Source organism: Ochotona curzoniae, unplaced genomic scaffold (assembly GCF_017591425.1).
Source record: "Ochotona curzoniae isolate NIBS_2020 unplaced genomic scaffold, NIBS_Ocur_1.0 contig_1, whole genome shotgun sequence".
NCBI lineage: Eukaryota > Metazoa > Chordata > Mammalia > Lagomorpha > Ochotonidae > Ochotona > Ochotona curzoniae.
In genome coordinates, this window is record NW_024464918.1 from 36,845,856 (window position 1) to 36,865,762 (window position 19,907).

At 45.6% G+C, this 19,907-nt stretch overlaps 1 protein-coding gene across 1 annotated transcript; it reads right to left on the bottom strand.

Moving 5' to 3' along the window:
* Positions 1-629: 629 nt before the first annotated feature.
* Positions 630-18,076, bottom strand: PPP2CA (protein phosphatase 2 catalytic subunit alpha). Its single transcript, XM_040971786.1, has 7 exons — positions 17,754-18,076; positions 7,968-8,177; positions 5,494-5,667; positions 4,284-4,373; positions 3,641-3,802; positions 2,691-2,809; positions 630-1,867 (listed from the first exon to the last, which is right to left on the bottom strand). The coding sequence occupies exons 1-7, from the start codon at positions 17,853-17,855 to the stop codon at positions 1,795-1,797; spliced, it is 930 nt and encodes a 309-aa protein (XP_040827720.1). The 5' UTR covers positions 17,856-18,076; the 3' UTR covers positions 630-1,794.
* Positions 18,077-19,907: the final 1,831 nt, after the last annotated feature.

Genomic DNA, 19,907 nt, shown 5'->3' on the forward strand with positions numbered 1-19,907 from the left:
AACTTCTGAAACCTAGGCAGTTCTTATACAAACCTCTGTTCTGCTAACTGCAAGGTTCATGTCAGCACATTTGTGCCTGACAGCATATACGCATCTCACTGCTAAGATAGAAATTCCTTTAATCAATATTTGAATCATAGCACCTAAGAAGCAGCCAAATGGTGTCAAGTTCACTACTGTACAAAGGTAAGTTATTTGCTCAGAAAAAAAACCAAAATGACAAAGCAAATGAGTAAAGGAATGGATTTCCATTACACACACCTCCCCCACCTTGAATTTGTGTGTGTGCGTGTCCCACCAGCACCTCAGAAAACGGAAGTGCTGACATCTCTCTGTTGGGCCAAATTCCACACAGGAATACAAATTAAGGAAATTTTTATTTACTACACTCATTCGAGTAATGCTTAAGTATTCAGAAGTTTAACCTGGGAGTTTAAAATACCCAATCTTAATTTAACCTCTAATCCTATCCAAAGGGTGAAAGAGGACAAACTCATTGAAATGCTGAGCACTGTTGCTGGGAATGCCACTCTTAGGGGAACGTGCATTAACACTAAGCCACAACCCAACAATAATCTTCTATGCAGTCGCACTAACACCACTTCAAAGAACTTAACACAAGTTAGTACTTTAACAGCTTGCTTTCTTTTCCGAGACAAATTTAACTCTAAGACCACATGAGTCAACAAATAATGTACAAATATTTTTTAAATGTACCAGTCCGCCAACCATTTGAGTTCATGTAATACATACAGCAATATATTCATAACCAGAAACTGCACTGCGCAGACAAACCCTTCATTCGTTAAGCTCTATTTCAGAACAGAAACAAGTCATATGGTTTCATGAATGTGTCTTACTAAGGCAGCACACATTTCCTCTCTTACAGACTAGTTAGCATACAGCAACAACCCACAAAGAACACATCAGACAAGTTGTGTTATATGGAATACAAATAAAAGCCTCAAGTTAATCTATGAAGGAGTTACCAGAGAGATAATGCAATGGCCTTTCACTTTTCTGTACCTAGAATTCTACAAACTTATCAATTATCTTTTTAAATAAACAGCACCAGTCTTGCCCATTGATACAATTAAAATCTGGCGTTCTCAGTTCTTAGTTCACAAGTTTATTATGAAAAAACACTGCAGTGCTCTTGTGCAGTAACATCATCTTACAGGAGGGCTGAGGGAGGGGACAGTTCCATCCAAAACAACTCACCAGATTCTGACAACAAAGAACACAGGGCTGAGAGCTGAGACAGAATAAACTGAGAGCAGACAAACCAGACAATTAAATTAAATGGTATCCCTGAAAAGAAACAAAACAATTTCAAAACTCACAAGTAGAGGGAGGCCTTGGTACTTATTTTTTAAAAAATGTTCATTAAGCTCCAATGATTGTTTGCTGCTATCCTTATCTACAGTCATGCTGAGTAAAGCTATAGCTAAATGAAGTTATTGTATTCACGAGGTGTTAATGTTTACATCTGATTATCTGCAGTCTCTCAGAGAAAGCAAAAGTAACTACAAATAGCGCTATGCCAGGAACTGGTTTCTTGACCAACAATGTCGCTTCAGCATGCAATGAGCGGGTTCACTCTAAGTGGGCACGGCTGTTGATGACAGAGGCTTTGCATTTTTATATGGCACATCTTTTGGTCCGTGTGAAAACAAGTTTTTTTTTTTTTTGAATGTTAACTATTTCTCTGACACTCTGGAGTTACTGTTGCTCTTCCCGTTTCCATTAGGTCATATATGGTTCATGGCAATACTGTACAAGTTTAAAATTTCATTACAGGAAGTAGTCTGGGGTGCGACGAGTAACATGTGGCTCGCCTCTACGAGGTGCTGGGTCAAACTGCAAGCTGAAAAACAAGAAAGATCCTTTGTTTACATTTCAAGACACGCAGGTACTGGCAACCAAAATCAACAGTGTCTCCTTCAATGCTATACCTTTTTTCCTATTCCATTTCACTTTGTTGTAATCTAAGAAACTCTGTGGCCTGGCACAATGGTTCAGTGGCTAAATTCTCCCTTTGCGCGAGCTGGCATCCCTATGGGTGCTGGTTAATTTCCTGGCTGCTCAACTCCCCATCTTGCTGCCTGCCTATGGCCTGGAAAAGCAGTGGAGGAGGGTCTAAAGCCTTCAGACCTTGCACCCAAGCGGGAGACCCGGAAGAGGTTCCTGGCTCCTTCCACATTAGCTCAGCTTCAGCAGTTGCGGACACTTGAGTAGTGAACCAGTAACAGAAGATCTTACCCTCTGTCTCTCCTTCTCTATGTAAATATGCCTTTCCAGTAAGAATTAAATCTTAAAAAAAAAAAGAAAAAGGAATTTTGCTGTACTGAATCACAGTCAGAGGGTCTTCAGCCAGAGCTTAGGGTTCCTTCTAAGATCATTTCCTATTAAGCACATTTTTAAAGCACTTACAGTGCAATCTTGTCTTGTTCATAGGATATACTTCACTAACACAGTAAGAAACACATATGCTTAAGTTAAAATTCCAGCAATCCATATAATGGCGGGCATATGACAGATCAATTTCTAGTTATGTTTCAACAAAGCACAGGTCCCAAGAAAAAGTTTCAAGCAGGAATCTGGTTTAATCGGAGTGCTCAAACCCTTCAGTCTCCCAGTAAAGCCCAACATTCAGTGAGGGTGCTGAGACATCAGGTGAAAAGACTTACAAAGAGTATTTGAGAGTGTCATCAAGTTCCATGATGGCAGCTTGGTTACCACAGCGGTAACAATAGTTTGGAGCACTGAAAATTGTTACTACATTCCGGTCATGGCACCAGTTATAGCCCTAAGAGGAAAAAGAAAATACATACATTATTCTTTCATTTATAGAACCAAATGGGACTTCACTCAGAAGAGAAAAAGGAAATCGATGTCCTCAAGTCCTAAGAAGCCATCAGTGTTGTGGCATAGCACGTCAAGTTGCTCATTATGATGTAAGCATTCTAAGTGAGTGTTGGTTCAAGTCTTGGCTGCTCCATTTCTGATCCAGCTCCCTGGTAAGGAACCTGGGAAAGCAGTGGAGGATGATCAAGTGCTTGGGCCCCTGCACCCACGTGGAAGATTTGAAAGAGCTTCCAGGCTCCAGGTCAGCTCAGCTCTGGCTACTGCAGTCATTCAGGGAGTGAATCAGCAGATGAAAAATCCTATCCTATCTCTTGTTCTCTCAAGTAAATAGATCTCAAAAAAAAAAAAAAAAAAGTCTGTTTATGTTCTATGCAAAGAACCTTGGCCTGTTTATCCTCTGATTCCTTTCACACCATTTTCACTGTACCAACCAAAGGACTACTGGAAACATTTTTTATTTCTTCCCTATTTGTTCTCTTCTATAAAGTTAAAAGGGACAAACCCTGAAATTATATACCCCTCAGTTTCCTTAAATTCTAAGCAGTTCCCAGCCTGTAAAAGAGACATGCTAACTCTGTGACTCATTCTGTTAAAGGGCTGAGATTTTGAATTCTAGTGTGAATCTACTGAAGTCAGGTTACAACAACAAAACTTACCAGAAAGAGCACATTGCATTTCCAACTCACAGGATTCATCTATACAATGCCCTAGCATCATCACCTACCCTTATGTTCAATAAAAAGTAAATCATGCTTCAAAGAACAGAACTCACCTCCATCACCAGCTGATGAGCTCTAGACACCAACGTGAGGCCATTGGCATGGTTAAATGTCTCAGAAATATCTTGCCCAAAGGTATAACCAGCTCCTCGAGGAGATATACCCCAGCCGCCACGGTCGTCTGGATCTGACCACAGCAAATCACACATCGGACCCTAAGAAGCAAGCTCCAGTTAGAAATGCCTTTACAAAAATGCTCTTAACAAATGACCCGAGTGATTCATCAGAACTTGGATCCTATACTAGATTACCCTTTTCTGAGTAGCTTTACCAAAAGTGGCAAAAGATCTTGCAGCTACTGTGTATGTTGAATAAGACACTTACCAGCAGTCTTTGAGACACAGCTGACTAATGTGTCCCAAAAGCGATCAACATGCCCTAACTATCAAATCTGTCTACCTTATGCAAATGTCAATATCAAGCAGTACAGATGAGTGGCTAAGGCAAAGGCTGTGCAGAGGCAATTAAGTTCCTAATGAGTCCAATTCCGTGACTGTCGTGATTGCAGCAGCTTCCTGAACAAGGGGCTGACAAGCGTGCATATAACTCAGGCTGCTGTTCTCAAAAACCAGGTGACAGAGGACACACAATGAGCTCAGCCAGAATCCTCTTAAGATGGCCAGATGCTAGTCATACCTCATGGGGAACTTCCTGTAAGCGATCAAGTGCTCTGATGTGATCCAGTGTATCTATAGATGGTGAGAGGCCCCCATGCAGACAGAAGATCTGGAAAAGAACGGATTAAAATGTTGGCCTCATCTAAAAGGAACTTCGACTTTTCTAGACTAAGCTGCAGGCAGCAGCCCCATCCCACAGCCCTATCTGAGTGAGGTTTCAGTCTGCAGTTCCTCTTTGCCCCAGCCCACTCTAAACCACTGAGAACATACTCTTTCCTGATAAACCACCTCTACTGCACCCAGGCTATCCTCCAAAGGAGCTTCTGCAGGCAGGGAGGTGGTGCAGCCCTCAACTCGCCAGGTGGGAAGCTGCAGGCCAGAGAGCACCTGCTCCAGGAACTAGCTCCTTTGCTAACGCACATCCTGGGAAGGAAGCAGATGATGGCTCTAGTATTCAAGCGTCTTCCACCCATGTGGATTTCTGAACGGTATTTCAGGTTCCTGGTTTTGGCTTGTCCCAGCCTTGTGTGTTGCAGGTACTTGGGGGAGTGAACAAGTAGATAGATTTCTCTCTACCTTTCAAATAAAGTGAAAATAAATAAATATCTGCCATAAAAATCCCAAAGGGGAAAAGAGTCATTGGCATCTAAATATTACAAAAGCAGATTCTTTTTTTCTTAAAAAATTTTATCTGAAAGGTAGAGTCACAGGCTGAGAAAAATATCTTCCAGCGGCTGCTTCATTTCCCAAATTAAGCAGCTAGGGTCTGCTGTTTTCTCAGGCGCATTAGCAAGGAGCTGTACTATTAAGTGGAGAGCAGTTGGATTTGAACCAGCATCTGCATGGGATACTGGCCCTCACGTAGCAGCTTAACCCACTATACCATAGAGCCAGTCCCAAAAAATAGATTGTCAAAACCATCAGTAACATGATTTTGAAGTCAGCATTACAGCACAAGTTAAGCCACCACTTAAAATGCTGTCATTCCATATGGGCACTGGTTTGTGTTCAGGCTGTTCCAATTTCAATCCAGCTCCCTGTTAATGGAACTGGAGAACCAGAGGGAGATGTCCCAAGTACCTGTGTCTAAGTGGGAGAAGTGGATGAAGTCCCCGTCTTGGCTGTTACAGTCATCTGGGGAGCGAACCAGAGGATGGAAGCTTTCTCTATCTCTGTCTTTCAAATACATTTCAAAAAAAATCAACAAAAAAGTTTTCAAAAGCACATACCTGTCCATCCACCAAGGCAGTGAGAGGAAGATAGTCAAAAAGATCTGTGAAGTATTTCCAAACGTTTGCATTTCCGTATTTTCGTAAACATTCATCATAGAAACCATAGACTTGTGTGATTTGTCTGCTCTCATGATTCCCTCGAAGAATGGTGATGCGTTCACGGTAACGAACCTGAACCGAAGGGGACAGATGGGGCGTCAAACAGACAATTTTCAAAAACCAAGGGACAACTCAGAAAACTTTCTGTAGGGAATCCCAGAATACTGATTTTGTTGGAGAAAAAATATTACACACATACACCAATTACTGCAAACTGAAAGCACAGTTCCAGAAACAAGTTTAAACGTTTAAGAGGTATATGCCAGTCAAATGCCAAGCAAAATCAAATCCCCTCTATCACCAATACTACCAACTTTACACTCAGAACTCTTTCTCCCCCGCCCCCAGCTCAGAGGTCTCTAGTATATATACATACAGTCATAAAGCATTCAGCACAAACAGTTTTGGAACCTTTCTATCACCCCAGGATTTCCGCCTGTCCGTGTGCTCTCTCACCTCCCACGCTCATGTTCCTAGCATCCAGGGAATTAAGTCTCTCATGAGACTCTTCTCTAGAAATCTCTTAAAACTGGAATTTTTTTTTTTTTTAAACATAGCCTTCTGCACTCAATACAACTTAGAATGTTTGTGGTTCATCTATGTTGCAGCACACGACTCAGTAATTTCTTTCCCTTCCACAGTATGGCTACCCAGATTCTGTATTTACCAGTAGGATGAACTGGTGATCAATTCCTCTTTGATATTTTCTGTTTTCATTTTATTTTGCTTTTGGGTTGTGAGGAATTTTTCTTTCAGTAAACATGCTTTCATTTCTCTTAAAGTTTTAGGGAAGTTATTTGCTTAGCAGGTACAGGTTTAACTTTTTGACAAACTGTCATTATAATTGACTAGACCATTTCACTAGCAATGAACCAGAATACTCATCCCTGCATCCTCATCAACACTTGATGGTGCCAGCCATGTGAAATGTCATCTCATTGTGACTTTAATCTGCACCTCCCTGATGACTAAGAATACTGCATACATTTTCATGTGCTTACTAACCACTCATGTATCTGATGGGGTGAAATCTATTCAAGTATTTCTAATTTGTAAATTATCAACTGTAAGAAATTCTTTTTAAAAATTTAGAACAGTTATATTTTTTCAATGACAAAATCCCTTAATTTTCATGAATTCCAACTTTTCAATGTTTTATGGCTTGTGCTTCAGCTATCTAAGAAGTCTGTCTAGCCCAAGGCCAGCAAGCTTTTGTTTAATTCCAGAATCAACACAGCCATAGTGCCTGCTTTCAGGTCTGTAATCCACTTTGATCCACGTGCCCCAGCATCACTAGTGCAAAGGAGCACACTTTCCCCACTATTGTCTGCTAGGGCTGCAGCAACACCACAGAGCAGACAGCTTAACCAGCAGAAACCTAGTTCCTCACAGTTCTGGGAGCAGAAGCCCCAAATCCCCAAATCTGGGTGTTAGCAGAGTTGGTTTCCTCTGAAGACCCTGGTTTCTGGTTTACATTTACTTCTCCACCTGTTTTCTCATCCTCTTCCTTTGGTGTCCTGTCTCTTACCAGGTCACCGATACTTACTGTGGATTAAGGTCCCTGCACATGACTTCATTCTACCTTTAGCACCTCTGTGGACCTCCAAATAGTCACATACTGACTGAGGTTAAGTAACACAGGTTGAAATCCTACGCAGGAATTCTGAAGGGACACAATTCACCCCATTATACCGCTAACGTGCGAATTCTTGAGGTAGCAAACTCCCCCTGAGCACTAGAATGCACACTTCTACTGCCCAGTCCAACACCTTCATTTTACAGATGCACCGTAAAATAACAGCCTTCAGAACTGTGCCCAAACACTTTCATAAGTCCAGTATTAATTACCTAACAGCAGCTCATGCTGCAACCTATCACACTGCTTTTCTAATACTATTCCACTTCAATAAACCATAATTTTTGGATAGTTTTATGTTAAAGATAATGCTGTCATTTACCTTCACAAACATGTTTTATTCTTCAATTTATTCCTGTAATTCCAAGATTTGTTAGAAAATAGTATTCTGACATTGGTTCATTTGCACCTTTATAACATTTCAAAAGTAACTAGGGATGTCATCATACTGTCCTCTCTAAACCCCAATATACTGAACTAAATTTCTATTTTGCCAGCATTCTAACATTGTCCAAACAATCTCCTTTGTCTGTTGTGTCCCATCCCCTTGCTTGGAATATAGACCACTATAAATCTAAAACCTGAAATATCTGCATTCCTCAATTTAAAAATTTTTGTTAGAAATTTGCTCTAAAATTTAACAGGCAATAGAAAAAAATACATAAATTACTGGAAACAAAGAACATTCAAAAGAACTCTCAGTTGGAAATAAACAAACATAACCTAAAGTTATTACCTTAAGAGCTACAAGCAGTGTAACTGTTTCAACAGAATAATATCCTCTGTCAACATAATCTCCCATAAACAAATAATTTGTATCTGGTGATTTGCCACCAATTCTAAACAGTTCCATTAGGTCATGAAATTGCCCGTGCACATCTCCACAGACAGTGACTGGACACCGAACCTCTTGCACGTTGGATTCCTTTGTGAGGATTTCTTTAGCCTATAGAGAGAACAATAAAGTAATACACTTAGTATAAAATGGGATTAACAAAGATACAATGAATCATACTTACTGTAGCTCAAGAGGCAAGCTCAATTTAAGATAAAATTGTGAGAATTTATGACCTCATAAAAATAAAATAAGATAGGGCCAGACTTCATTCTATTGGCTGCCTCATATCTGATAACCAGAAAAACACACGCTACCAGGATGCACAGTGCACTCCTATCACTGACAGCAGTGTTCAAGCCCATCAACTTGCCATCTGATGACATAGCCAAGTTCACTAGGAGCCACTGCTGGAGCACAAACATTCCAAGGTGGAGAGCCAGTTTAAGTCCCATCTGCTCTTGCAACTGGGTCTCTGCTCAAATGCTTGGAAGGACAGCAGCAGATGGCGCTAACCCAAGTGCTTGGGACACTATCAGCCACATGGGAGACCCAAGTGAAGTTCCAGGTTCCTGAGGTCAGCCATTTGGGGAGGAGTCACATCTTTGGGGACCTATGTGTTTGCCATTCAGAACTACCTGAAGTTTCTTACTGATACCTACAAAAAAATTCTGTTTACATCATAAAAGAAAAATTAAGCTTACACTGCTAATGCTTTTATTTCAATTAATGCAAATCCCAATGACAGTCTGTCTCTGTCTCTATATATTTCTTTTTATCAGAAAGGCAGATTTATAGAGAGGAGAGTGAGAAAGCTCTTTCCTGCGCTACTTCACTCAAGTGGTCACAGCTTAGCTGATCTGAAGCCAGGAACTTCTGGGTCTCCCATGCGGGTGGCAGGGTCCCAAGGCTTTGGGCCATCTTCCACTGTTTTCCCAGGCCACAAGCAGGAGTTGGATGGGAAGTGGAATAGCTGGGACATGAACCGGCACCCATATGGGATCCTGGTGAGTACAAAGTGAGGATTTAGCCAAAGAGCCATCGTGATGGGGCCCAAACACTGTATCACTGTATTCTTTTTTTTTTAAAAATAAGACTTATTATTTTTATTGCAACAGTAGATATACGGAGAGGAGGAGAGACAGAGAGGTAGATCTTCCTTCCGGTGTTTCACTCTCCAAGCAGCTGCAACAGCTGGAGCTGAGCCAGTCTGAAGCCAGGAGCCTCCTCTGGGTCTCCCTCGCGGGTGCAGGGTCCCAAGGCCTTGGGTCATTCTTGACTGCTTTCCCAGACCATAAGCAGGGAGCTGGATGAGAAGCAGGGCCGCTGGGATTAGAACCAGTGACCATATGGGATCCCGGTGCTTTCAAGGTGAGGACTTTAACCACTACGCTATCACGCCGGGCCCCAAGCACTGTATTCCTAAAACTCAACTTACCCCCACCCCCAAACAAAAGCAAACAATAAAAACCTCACTTCATCTTTCTAAGACATTTTGGCAAAGATAAACTTGAACACCTCCTTTGACCTCCTCCACAATCCACTTCCCTTGGGCAAAATAACCACCAAGAGTGTCCTAAAACCGTGTGTACATATTTTATATGTACATGGTGACATTTTCTAGGACCAGCGTTGTGGCATAGCAAGCTAAGCCTCTACCTGTGGTGCCAGCATTCCACATGGGTGCTAGGTTCAAGTCGTGGCTGTTCTACTTCTGATCCTGCTCCCTACTCATGTCCTGCAATGGCCCAGGTGCTGGAGCACCCTCATTCTCAAAGGGGAGACCTGGAAGAAGCCTTTGATTCCTGGTGGACTGGCCTACTTCTGGCCATTGTGGCCATTTGGGAGGTGAATCAGCAGATGGAAAATCTGCCTTTTCTTCTCTATCTGTAATTCTGCCTTCCAAATAAATAACCAAAAAGAAAAACCCACAAATATTCTTCTGAGCATTTAAGCTAGAGTTAATACTTTCAGAAGCCTGCAGTCTGTTTTTCTTTCATGTATGCTTATTTTAAATGCAAATTACAGAGAGAAGGAAAGATCTTCACCCCCTGGTTCATTTTCCAAAATGGCTGTAAAGGCTGGAGCTGGGCCCAGCTGCAGCCAGGAGCCTGGACCTCCACTGGTCTCCTCGGGTTGGGAGGGATAGCAGGGGATGGAAGAGGACACGGAGCATCCAGCATTCAAGCTGGCCTGCATACAAGATGCCAGAGTCCAAGCAGTGTCCTAATGTGCTAAGCCCCAAGCAGGGTCCTGGCAGCCTGCTTTCCAGGAATGCATCTCAGAGCATTCACAATGCATCAAACAGACCTGAGCAACCCTTCATCCTGGGTGCAGCGGGCAGGGAATGGGGCTACAGTCTCTGTACACAAACGCAAGCACATTACCTGACAGCACATACTGTATCAAGTGCACTGACTGACATATCTAGGATTTGTATAATGAAAGGCTGATAGGATCAGACTGCTCTAAAAACATGGAACAGAAACTAACGATGAAAAGACTTCCTTGTCACTACTTTAAAGGCAGGGACAGAGATAGCTTAATACAGGAGCCCAGCTGACTGGGCCAGCATGTGCTGGAGGACTCCAATCAGACACACTGATATGGATGAGGCACCCAAATACCTGTTTGAAGGGAATGATGTTAACTTCTAAAATCAAAACTTGTTGCACAAAGCTCTTTCTTCTCACCAAATTCCACAGGTCCAAAGAACAATTAATCAAGTCAATCAAAGTATATTTTAATAACAAAATTGTTGGGTCTAGCATGGTGGCCTAGCAGATAAAGTCCTCGCCTTGAATGCGCCGGGATCCCATATGGGCACCAGTCCTAATCCTGGCTGCTACACTTTTCATCCAGCTCCCTGCTTGTGGCCTGGGAAAGCAATGGTGGATTGCTCAAAATCTTGGGACCCTAAACCCATGTGGGAGATCTGGAAGAAGCTCCTGGCTTCAGATCAGCTCCCCTCAGCTCCAACTGTTGTAGCAATTTAGACAGCGAGCCAGTGGACAGAAGATCTGACTGTCTCTCCTACGTAAGATAAAAGGTAAGATTTCTTTAACATGTCATTTTCTGTATACAGCTAAGAGGGAAGGGTATGTAATAAGATAGGACCTATTACTAGCCCTGAAAGCAAATGACTCTTGAGTTAATTATATTCAACTATCAAACCTTCTCCACACCACTGTCTTACATATTAATTACACCGAATAGATGCCTCTCGTACTTCAAGAAGCATTTCAATTTTCATTGATTAACACCTGTCTGACTGTAATTAAAATTTTTCCGATTCATATTTAAGACCTGGGATGTAGCTGCAAGAAACTGTCAGAAATGAAGGATATTCTAAAGTATGAAAATATCTTGTTGCTTTGCTATTTTCCACCTTTGTATCAGACCAAAAGGTATAACTGGTTTTCTTTTAAGCTTTCTGTCTCACTTGCTAGAAACTGAGCTTAATCTGTAGCTATCAAACTATACAAGCACATGCATTAAATATTTCCAGTGTGGCCCAGCAAGGTAAGCCACCATTAAAGTCATCTGGGGAGTGAAGTATCAGCTTGACCTCTCACTCTGCAGTCAGAGGGAGGGAGAGACTAAGCTTCTTATCTGTTGATTTTACCCTTAATGTCCATAGCAGCTGGGGATGAGCCAGGCCAAAGCCAGGAGCTTCTTCAGTGTCTTCCAATTGGGAAAAGGGGCCTAAGCTCTTGGGCTGTCTTTCATGTCTTTCCCAGGGTATCAGCAGGGAGGCTAGATGGAAAACAAAGCAGCCAGAACTCAAAAAGTAGTGCTCCTATGGGGTGCTGGCCCTGCCACAGCACTGGCCCTAATAAGTTAATTTAAAAAAAAAAAAATTATTTTTATTGGAAAGTCAGATACAGAGAGGAGAGACAGAGAGAAGATCTTCTGTCTGCTGATTCACTCCTCAAGTGGTCATAATGGCTGGAGCTGAGCTGATCTGAAGCCAGGAGCCAGGAGCTTCTTCCGGGTCTCCCACGCGAATATAGGATCCCAACGTTGTGGCCCCTCTTCTACTGCTTTCCCAGGCCACAAGCAGGAAGCTGAAAGATAAGTGGGGCAGCCGGGACATGAACCGACACCCATATGGAATCCCAGAGTGTGCAAGGTGAGGACTTTTTTTAGGCACTAGGATACTGCACTGAGAACATCTTTTTTAAGATAAATTTATTACTTTTATTGCAAAGTCAGATATAGAGAGAGGAAGATTTTCCATCCGAAAATTCACTCCCCAAGCGACCGCAATGTCCAGTGCTGCGCCGATCCGAAGCCTGGAGCCAGGAACATTCTCCAGGTCTCCTACATGGGTGCAGGGTCCCAAGACTTTGGGCCGTCCTCAACTGCTTTCCCAGGCCACAGGCAGGGAGCTGGATGGGAAGTGGAGCTGCCGGGATTAGAACCGGTGTCCATATGGGATTCTGGCGCATTCAAGGCAAAGAATTTTGCCACTAGGTTACTGTGCTAGGCCCCTGGGTCCATTTTTTTTTTTTAAAAAGATTTATTTTTTTTATTGAAAAGGCAGATCAGATTTATGCAGCCAGGGTGAGAAAGAGCTTTCATCCACTGGTTCATTCCAAGTTGCCACCAAGGCAGGAGCTGAGCTGATTTGAAGCCAGGAGCTTCCTTCACATCTCCCCCATAGGTGCAGGATTTCAAAGATCTGGGTCATCCTCTACTGCTTTCCCAGGCCACAAGTAGGGAGCTGGGTGGGAAGTGATGCAGCCAGGACACAAACTAGTGCCCATATCGGATCCCATTGCATGCAAGGTGAGGATTTAGCCACTAGGCTGTTGCACCGGGCCCAAGTCTAGATGGTTTGTAAAGCTCCTTCCTACCCTAAAAGTCTAGTTAAGCCAAAGCCACCCAAACGAGAGAGGGCATTATTGCCAGTTTACAGATGATGGCAAACAGAGAAGTTACTCAGTCCCCACTAGCAGATATTCCACAATACTCCCTACCTTTGGACAATTATGAGGCCAACCTCCTGACTTACCCAAAACTAGCAATTACAGCAAAAACCAAACTTACAAATCTTCACACAATGAGATATTGCTATTTATATAACTATTGAAAAAATACAGTAAGGGCTTAACAGTGGTTGAATGACTTTCAAAAATGGTATCATTCTCACAATTAACAGAATCACTAACAGTTTAGAATCTTTGTGAACCACTTTACATGCCTTAAGAACAACCTGTACTGTCTGACTCCTAGAGGCAGCCTAGAACAAAGGCACCCTCACCTGAGGTGTAAGATGTGCATTTTGCAGAAAATGGGGCGGCCAGGAGCCAATGTCCAGCCAGCACGTGTGGTTTAGAAAACACCAGGATTCAGATAAGACAGCTCTGCCCCCACTCTGTGTATGCACTGCAATCACAACCTACAACAGCACACTATTACCAAGCAGTAACTACAGTGTGAAGAAAGCAACTACTAGCTGACAGAGTCCAAATTCCAGACATTGATTAGCAGCTACAGACCTCTCCCTTTTGAGCCTAGCCTGTCACCTCTGCTCCAAAGCAGAAAGCTATTTAAAACAAAAACAAACACCTTCCCTTTTGTACAGCATGATACTCACCTTCTCCTGACAGATTTTTTTTTTTAAATATTTCTTTCTGAGGCTCCCACCAAGGCCTGGCAGATGAAGGGGCCACCTGCATCACAAGCGTCACATTATGGCCACTGGTTCCAGTCCCAGTTGCCTCACTTCCAGATGAGCAGACTGTTCATTTTTTTTGTTTCCTTATTAAGTTACCCTAAAACTGCAGCACTGCCCATGCCTGGCAGATCTTGACACTGACACACACACAGGACTGGAAATTATGTGGCTAAAAATACAGAAGTCAGTTATATCTTAATAGAAATTTTTTAGAGCGCAGCCTCTGGATCATGATTTATACCATCTTAGAATACACAGAAAATTATCCAGGATTTTTCAACTCACCAATCTCATTTTAGGAACAAATGTAGTTAGCTGGATCTAAAGCTGAAGAATAATGCCCATTTCCAGAACAAAGTGAAATAACAGTGTAAGACATGAAAAGGAAATTTTCAAAAAACAGTAAGAATGACACTTTTTCTTATGGTACTGAGCCTACAATTCAGTTGGATGAATTTTATCTGTCTTCTCTTAAAAAAAAAAAAAAAAGAAAGAAAAAAGAAAAGAAAAGATTTATCTGGGCCCGGCACAGTAGCTCAGTGGCTGAAGTCCTCGCCTTTTACGCACCAGAATCCCATATGGTTCATGTCCCTGCTGCCGCTTCCCATCCAGCTCCCTGCTTCTGGCCTGGGAAAGCAGTTAAGGATGGCCCAAAGTCTTGGGACCCTGCACCTGCATAGGAGACCTGGAAGAAGCTCCTGGCTTCAGATCAGCTCAGCTCTGGTCATTGTGTTGGGGAGTGAATTAGTGGATGGAAAATCTTCTTCTCTTTCCTCCTTTCTGTATATGTGACTTTGCAATAAAAAATAAATAAATCTTACCAGAAAAAAAAAAGAATGTATTTGAAAGAAAAAACAACAATGAAGGAGAAATAAACAGGATGTTCCACTCACTGGTTCACTTCACGAGTGGCCTCAATGGCCAGCACTGGGCCAGGACACGGGTGGCTCCACTGCTTTCTGATTTCCCAGGGTATCAGCAGGAAGCTGGATGCGAAGCAGAGCTGCCCGGCCTTGCACTGGTATTACCATCGGGAATGCTGGCACAGAGGAACAGGCCCTGGGGTTTTACCCCTCCCTGCATCACAACACCCACTGCTTTGCCTATTACAACACTATTCCTCCAAAGAAAACGCTTTTGGAAGCGACAGAACACTGGGACTGCAATCCACAAACCTATACCATCTGCAGTCCTTTACTTTTCTGAGCCTTTGCTCCGTACCCTGCCCCCCCCCCCAATCTTCCATCCAATGATTCACTTAAGTGGCCACAATGGCTAGAGCTGTGCTGATCTGAAGCCAGGAGCCCAGAGCTTCTTCCAGGTCTCCTACATAGGTACAGGGTCCCAAGACTTTGGGCCGTCCTCGACTGCTTTCCCAGGTCACAAGCAGGGAGCTGGATAGGAAGTGGGGTTGTTGGGATTAGAACCAGTGCCCATATGGGAATTCTGGTGCATGCAGAGCCTTTGCTTTCTAAGCATTAAGTACAACAGCTGTGAAAAAAAGTATGATGACAGTACAATTCTCTTAACATGCACCCCCTACCTGTCCTCACAATTCCAAATTAACTCTATGGAAATGAGCCAAACACATACACACAAATACTATCCACTTCAAGCACTTGTACAGCAATTGCAAAAAACATGTCTGGGTACACAACGCCTTTGGTAAAAATCTACCAAACAATACTCTCCACATATTTAGTAAGACTTGAAAACACCAAACTAAAAATCATACACACTTTAAACCACTGCTTCCCTTCAAGCTCCCTACTTGTGGCCTGGGAAAGCAGAAGACGGCCTGAAGCTTTGGGACCAGGTACCTGGATCAGAGACCAGGAAGAGGCTCTGGGCTCCTGGCTTCAGGCTGGCTCAGCTCCGGCTACTGCAGCCATTGAAAGAGTGAACCAGCAGAAAGGCCACCTCTTTTCTGTGTCTCTCCTTCTCTCTGTAAACCTGATCTCTCTTTCCAATAAAACGGATACCAGTTCAAGAGCTCCAGCTGCTCCACTTCAGATCCTGTGCCCTGCTAATGGCTTGGGAAAACAGAACATGGTGCCAATTTTGCAGGTCCTGACACCCACATCAGAGACCTGGTTGAGGCCATCTGGGACAGTTTTAGACAAAGGGGTCTTTATCCACTGGTTTACTTACCCAAATGGCCACAATGATCTGAAGCCAGGGGGCTCTTACAGGTCTTCCACATTGGTGCCTTGGGCCATCCTCCACTGCTCTCCCTGGCCATAATCAGGGAGCTGGATCAGCCAGGACATGAACTGGTGCCCATATGAGAAGTGGGTGCTTGGAAGTGGATGATTACCTTGCCAAGCCAGCATGCTGGCCGCTTATGTTCCAAATGTTCACTCTTACAAGGCCCTCAACTCTAAAATTGTCAAGAGCATTTCTCCCAGTTGGGCCTAACACTATTTCCTGACTATGTTGGTGGGATTATATAGCGTAGCAAATAAGGCCCAGAAGCAAGCAGGACAGGGCCAACCTGAACATTGGGGTAACACAGGGAATATCTCCTGAAGAGAATTCTTAGACTTTGTTCTACTTTTGGAGAATGCCAATAGACACACTCTCTTCTCCCAATTCTACCTCTGGCAAATTGGTCAAATACCCATTTCAAAAGGGTAATCTCACACTATCTGAGGGGACTCCATGACAATAAACAGAAGGTTTAACACACCGGACACATTCCCATTCAGTTTTAAGACAATCTGCTTGCCTCACCAGTAGTTTTCCTCAGAATTGGGAATAAATAAATCTAAGCTAAAATCCAATGTTTCACAACACAATCCCTGTCTTAAGAGATTGAACACTGGAACCTAATTTTCGCACCTAACCACAAACAAGCCAGCATAACAGCTCTCTCAAAATTCCTTCCACCAATACACAATGTCAATAGCTGATGATTGTGCGCTAATTGTGGAAAAAAGGGCAATTAAAATGTCAACAGTGGGAGATCAGTTATTTTGTGTACCGCAGACAACTTAGAATGAAAAGGGACAGCACACCTAATGGATACCTGTTTACTCAACTCCCAGGGAAAACCAAAACACAATGTGGAAATACAAAATGCAAAGTCTAATATCATTCCGTGGGCCACAGCATTCCATTTTCAACATGTGTAGGGGAAATGATTTAAGCATTAAGTGCAATGTCTGGAAAACAGTAAGTGTTTATTGGCACTACCACCTTCCAGCCCTGCCCCAGACAAACATGTAACTATTTCAACGGAGGAGGACCAAAATTCGCCTTTTTTCCCGTTTATGCTGCTCATTTTATAAACAAATGGCCAAATGCCAAGTATGCTAAGCTTGGAGAAGGGTTTCCACACTGCCCCACTTGAGTCAGCGCATAAATCACAGGTTACACTGGCTTTCCGATCCAGAAGCTCCTTATGTAGTATGACTCACCGAATCCTCCATGTCTTCCAACTACGAAAAAGTAGTTCTACTTCGTCCCCCCTCCAACTACCACCATGACCTTCGCAGAAACTAGGTTAGAGACTTATTTTTAAATTCTTACAGACACCCTCCCAAGTGGTTTCTGCGGTAAAAACCCTGGGTGGGTCGGACACAATCCCCACGCCCCTGGAGGTGCCGGTCATGCGGGGCCCTCAGGCAGGCTTGGTGGTGGGGGGTATATCCCCCCGACTGCGCCTTTTAGGGAGCTGCCGCGGACAGCGCGGCCCACAAATTCCCCACACTCCCAGAATCAGGCCTGGGACAGAGAAACACCCAATCACGCACCGCACACCCGGGACCCCAAGCCGTCCCCAGCTTCATCACAGGGGCTCCCCCAGGCCCGGCGTCGGGTGAACGACGCCATTTTAGGCGGCGACAACGGCCAATCCGTGCGCGGGAGGCAGGGGGCGTCGGGTCGCCCGGGAGCCGTGGCCGGCCAGGCCTGGGAGCCGGCCGAGGAGACGGGGCCCCGGCTGGCGGCCTCCGCCATGTTGCACCCTCCTCCCGGACGCCGCCGGGCCGCAGCCCGCTCACCTTCTCGCAGAGGCTCTTGACCTGGGATTCGGACAGCTGCTTGCACTCGTTCAGCTGCTCGATCCACTGATCCAGCTCCTTGGTGAACACCTTCTCGTCCATGATGCCGCCCGCCCCGACCGGCTGCTGCTCTGCGCTTCTCCCGCGCCGCCGCCCGCACACGGGCCACACGCACACGCCGCCGCCGGCTCCCGGGGACGGCACTTCCTGGGCGGCTGGCGGTCGCTCGCTGCCGGCCGCGGACTCTTCCCCGTCACTGCTCCGGCCGCCGGCCGCTGCGCCTCCTCCGCTCGCCCTAGCTCCGGGAACTCGGCTCTGTAATGGCGGCTGCCCGGCGTGGTGACGTCACGCGGCGTCAGGAGGCGGCGGGCCGCGGACGGGGAAAAAGAAGCTCGGGACGCGAGCGGCGCGGCTACACACACGGCGGACACCGGTCGGGCGCACGGCCGGAATCGGGGCGCAAACGAGGGGACAAAGCGCAGGCGCGAAGGAACCGACAGATAACGGCGGGGCCTTCGCCTTTAGGGCGTGGTTTCTTCGAAAGAAGGGGCCGCTGAGGAGAGAAGGGGGTTGGGGAAGAGGAGCCGAGTCCGAGCATGCGCAGTGCGCACACGGGCGCCTGGGCTCACCCCGGAGCTTTCCGCCCCGAGAGGCGCGGGCGCGGGCGCGGGGCCGGCGCAGGCGCAGTCCGGGACGCGGGTGGGTGTGTGTGTTGGGGGTGGCGGATTTCTTTTTTTGCTGGGAGAGGAGAGGTCTTCTTGGCTGCTTGACACGCGTTTCTTTGGGGAGGCCTTTGGGGCGCTACCCCTCAGGTCCTCACCGGGCGCCTGGCAGCGCGGTTAAAGAGACAAGAGTCACGACCCCATGGCTTCTCCACGGGACAACAGTGCGGGGATTGAGTGGGATTCCCGCATCTTTCGAGGCAGGAATGGTCTCGGAGTGGCAGCCTGGTTGGAGTGAGCGCCCCCACTTCTGGGCGCGGCCGGCACCCAGTAATTAGGTCACTGGTAGGCGGGGGAGGGTGCTTTTACCGGGAAGAGTCACTCTGTGCACCTGACTCCTCCGGCACAGACATCTGTCCTGTCCCCGGATCTGTGTCAGGCGCGACCACTTCCTCGACCCCGTTTGTCGTTGCCTTCCGCGCCAGGTGTGCGTGCACCTTTCTGTTTAGGCAGGTTTCCGGCCGAACCCAGCCCGCCCCGGCCTATTTTGTGGAGGGAAGCCAGTGGCTCAGGCACGCCCCCATCTTGGCCGCGTGCGAGCCATGCTAGAAGCAACCCCTATCCCACAAGTGCTTAAATAAAAGCTCAGACAACTCCCCACCCCGTCAGCCATCGGACCAAATCCCTGTGGGCTTGCAAAAAAAAAAAGTTCTTGCTTTCCATTGTTCCTGTGCTTGCAGGGCCAGTCGGGTGCCACAGAGAGGGGTCATCAGACAAGTAAGGAATGCCGCTCCTGTGTTCTTCCAAACGGGCACGCTGAAAGTGTTTGGAATAGCCATGGTGATGACTGCCCCATCACCACCACTATACCAGAGATAGGAACCTTGCTAGACAGACCCGGGAGGGGATCACTGTCTCAGGCCCCGGCAGCCAGTGGCCGAACTGAGAATCCATCATCCAAGACAACCTGCTTGGTCAGACCAACTGGCTTGGCCCTTTGGGGCTGAAAATAGTAATGGTGCTTTCTCCTGTACCACCCACTAGAAGATACCTGCCCAGAAGAAAAAGTGTGTTGTTTGCAGTTCTCCCTGAGGCTCTGCGCAGGCTCACTCTATACCAGACTGCACAAAGTCCTCTAGCCCAAATATTGAATCTTGCTCACGGCATCCTCAAAGAACACGGGGAGACAGAGCTAGGACCTTGTGGAACAAATGGGGAGGGGGAACGGCATCAGTGGCTGTCCAGGAGCAGCAGAGCCATGCCAGGTGTGCCACCTTACTTTATTTTCTTCACCATAGTGCCCTCCCTGTCTGACAGAGAGGCGAGAAGCAGGCAGGCACTCCAAGAATGAGAAAGGACTTGCTCAGAGTGATCAGGATGTAAAACTTGTATTGCCGAGGGCAGAAGTCAGCTACATTCAAGCAGCTGCTCTTCAGAAGCTATGGACCAGCGTCACAGTCATTTCTTTTTACCTGGGGAGATGAACAAGCAC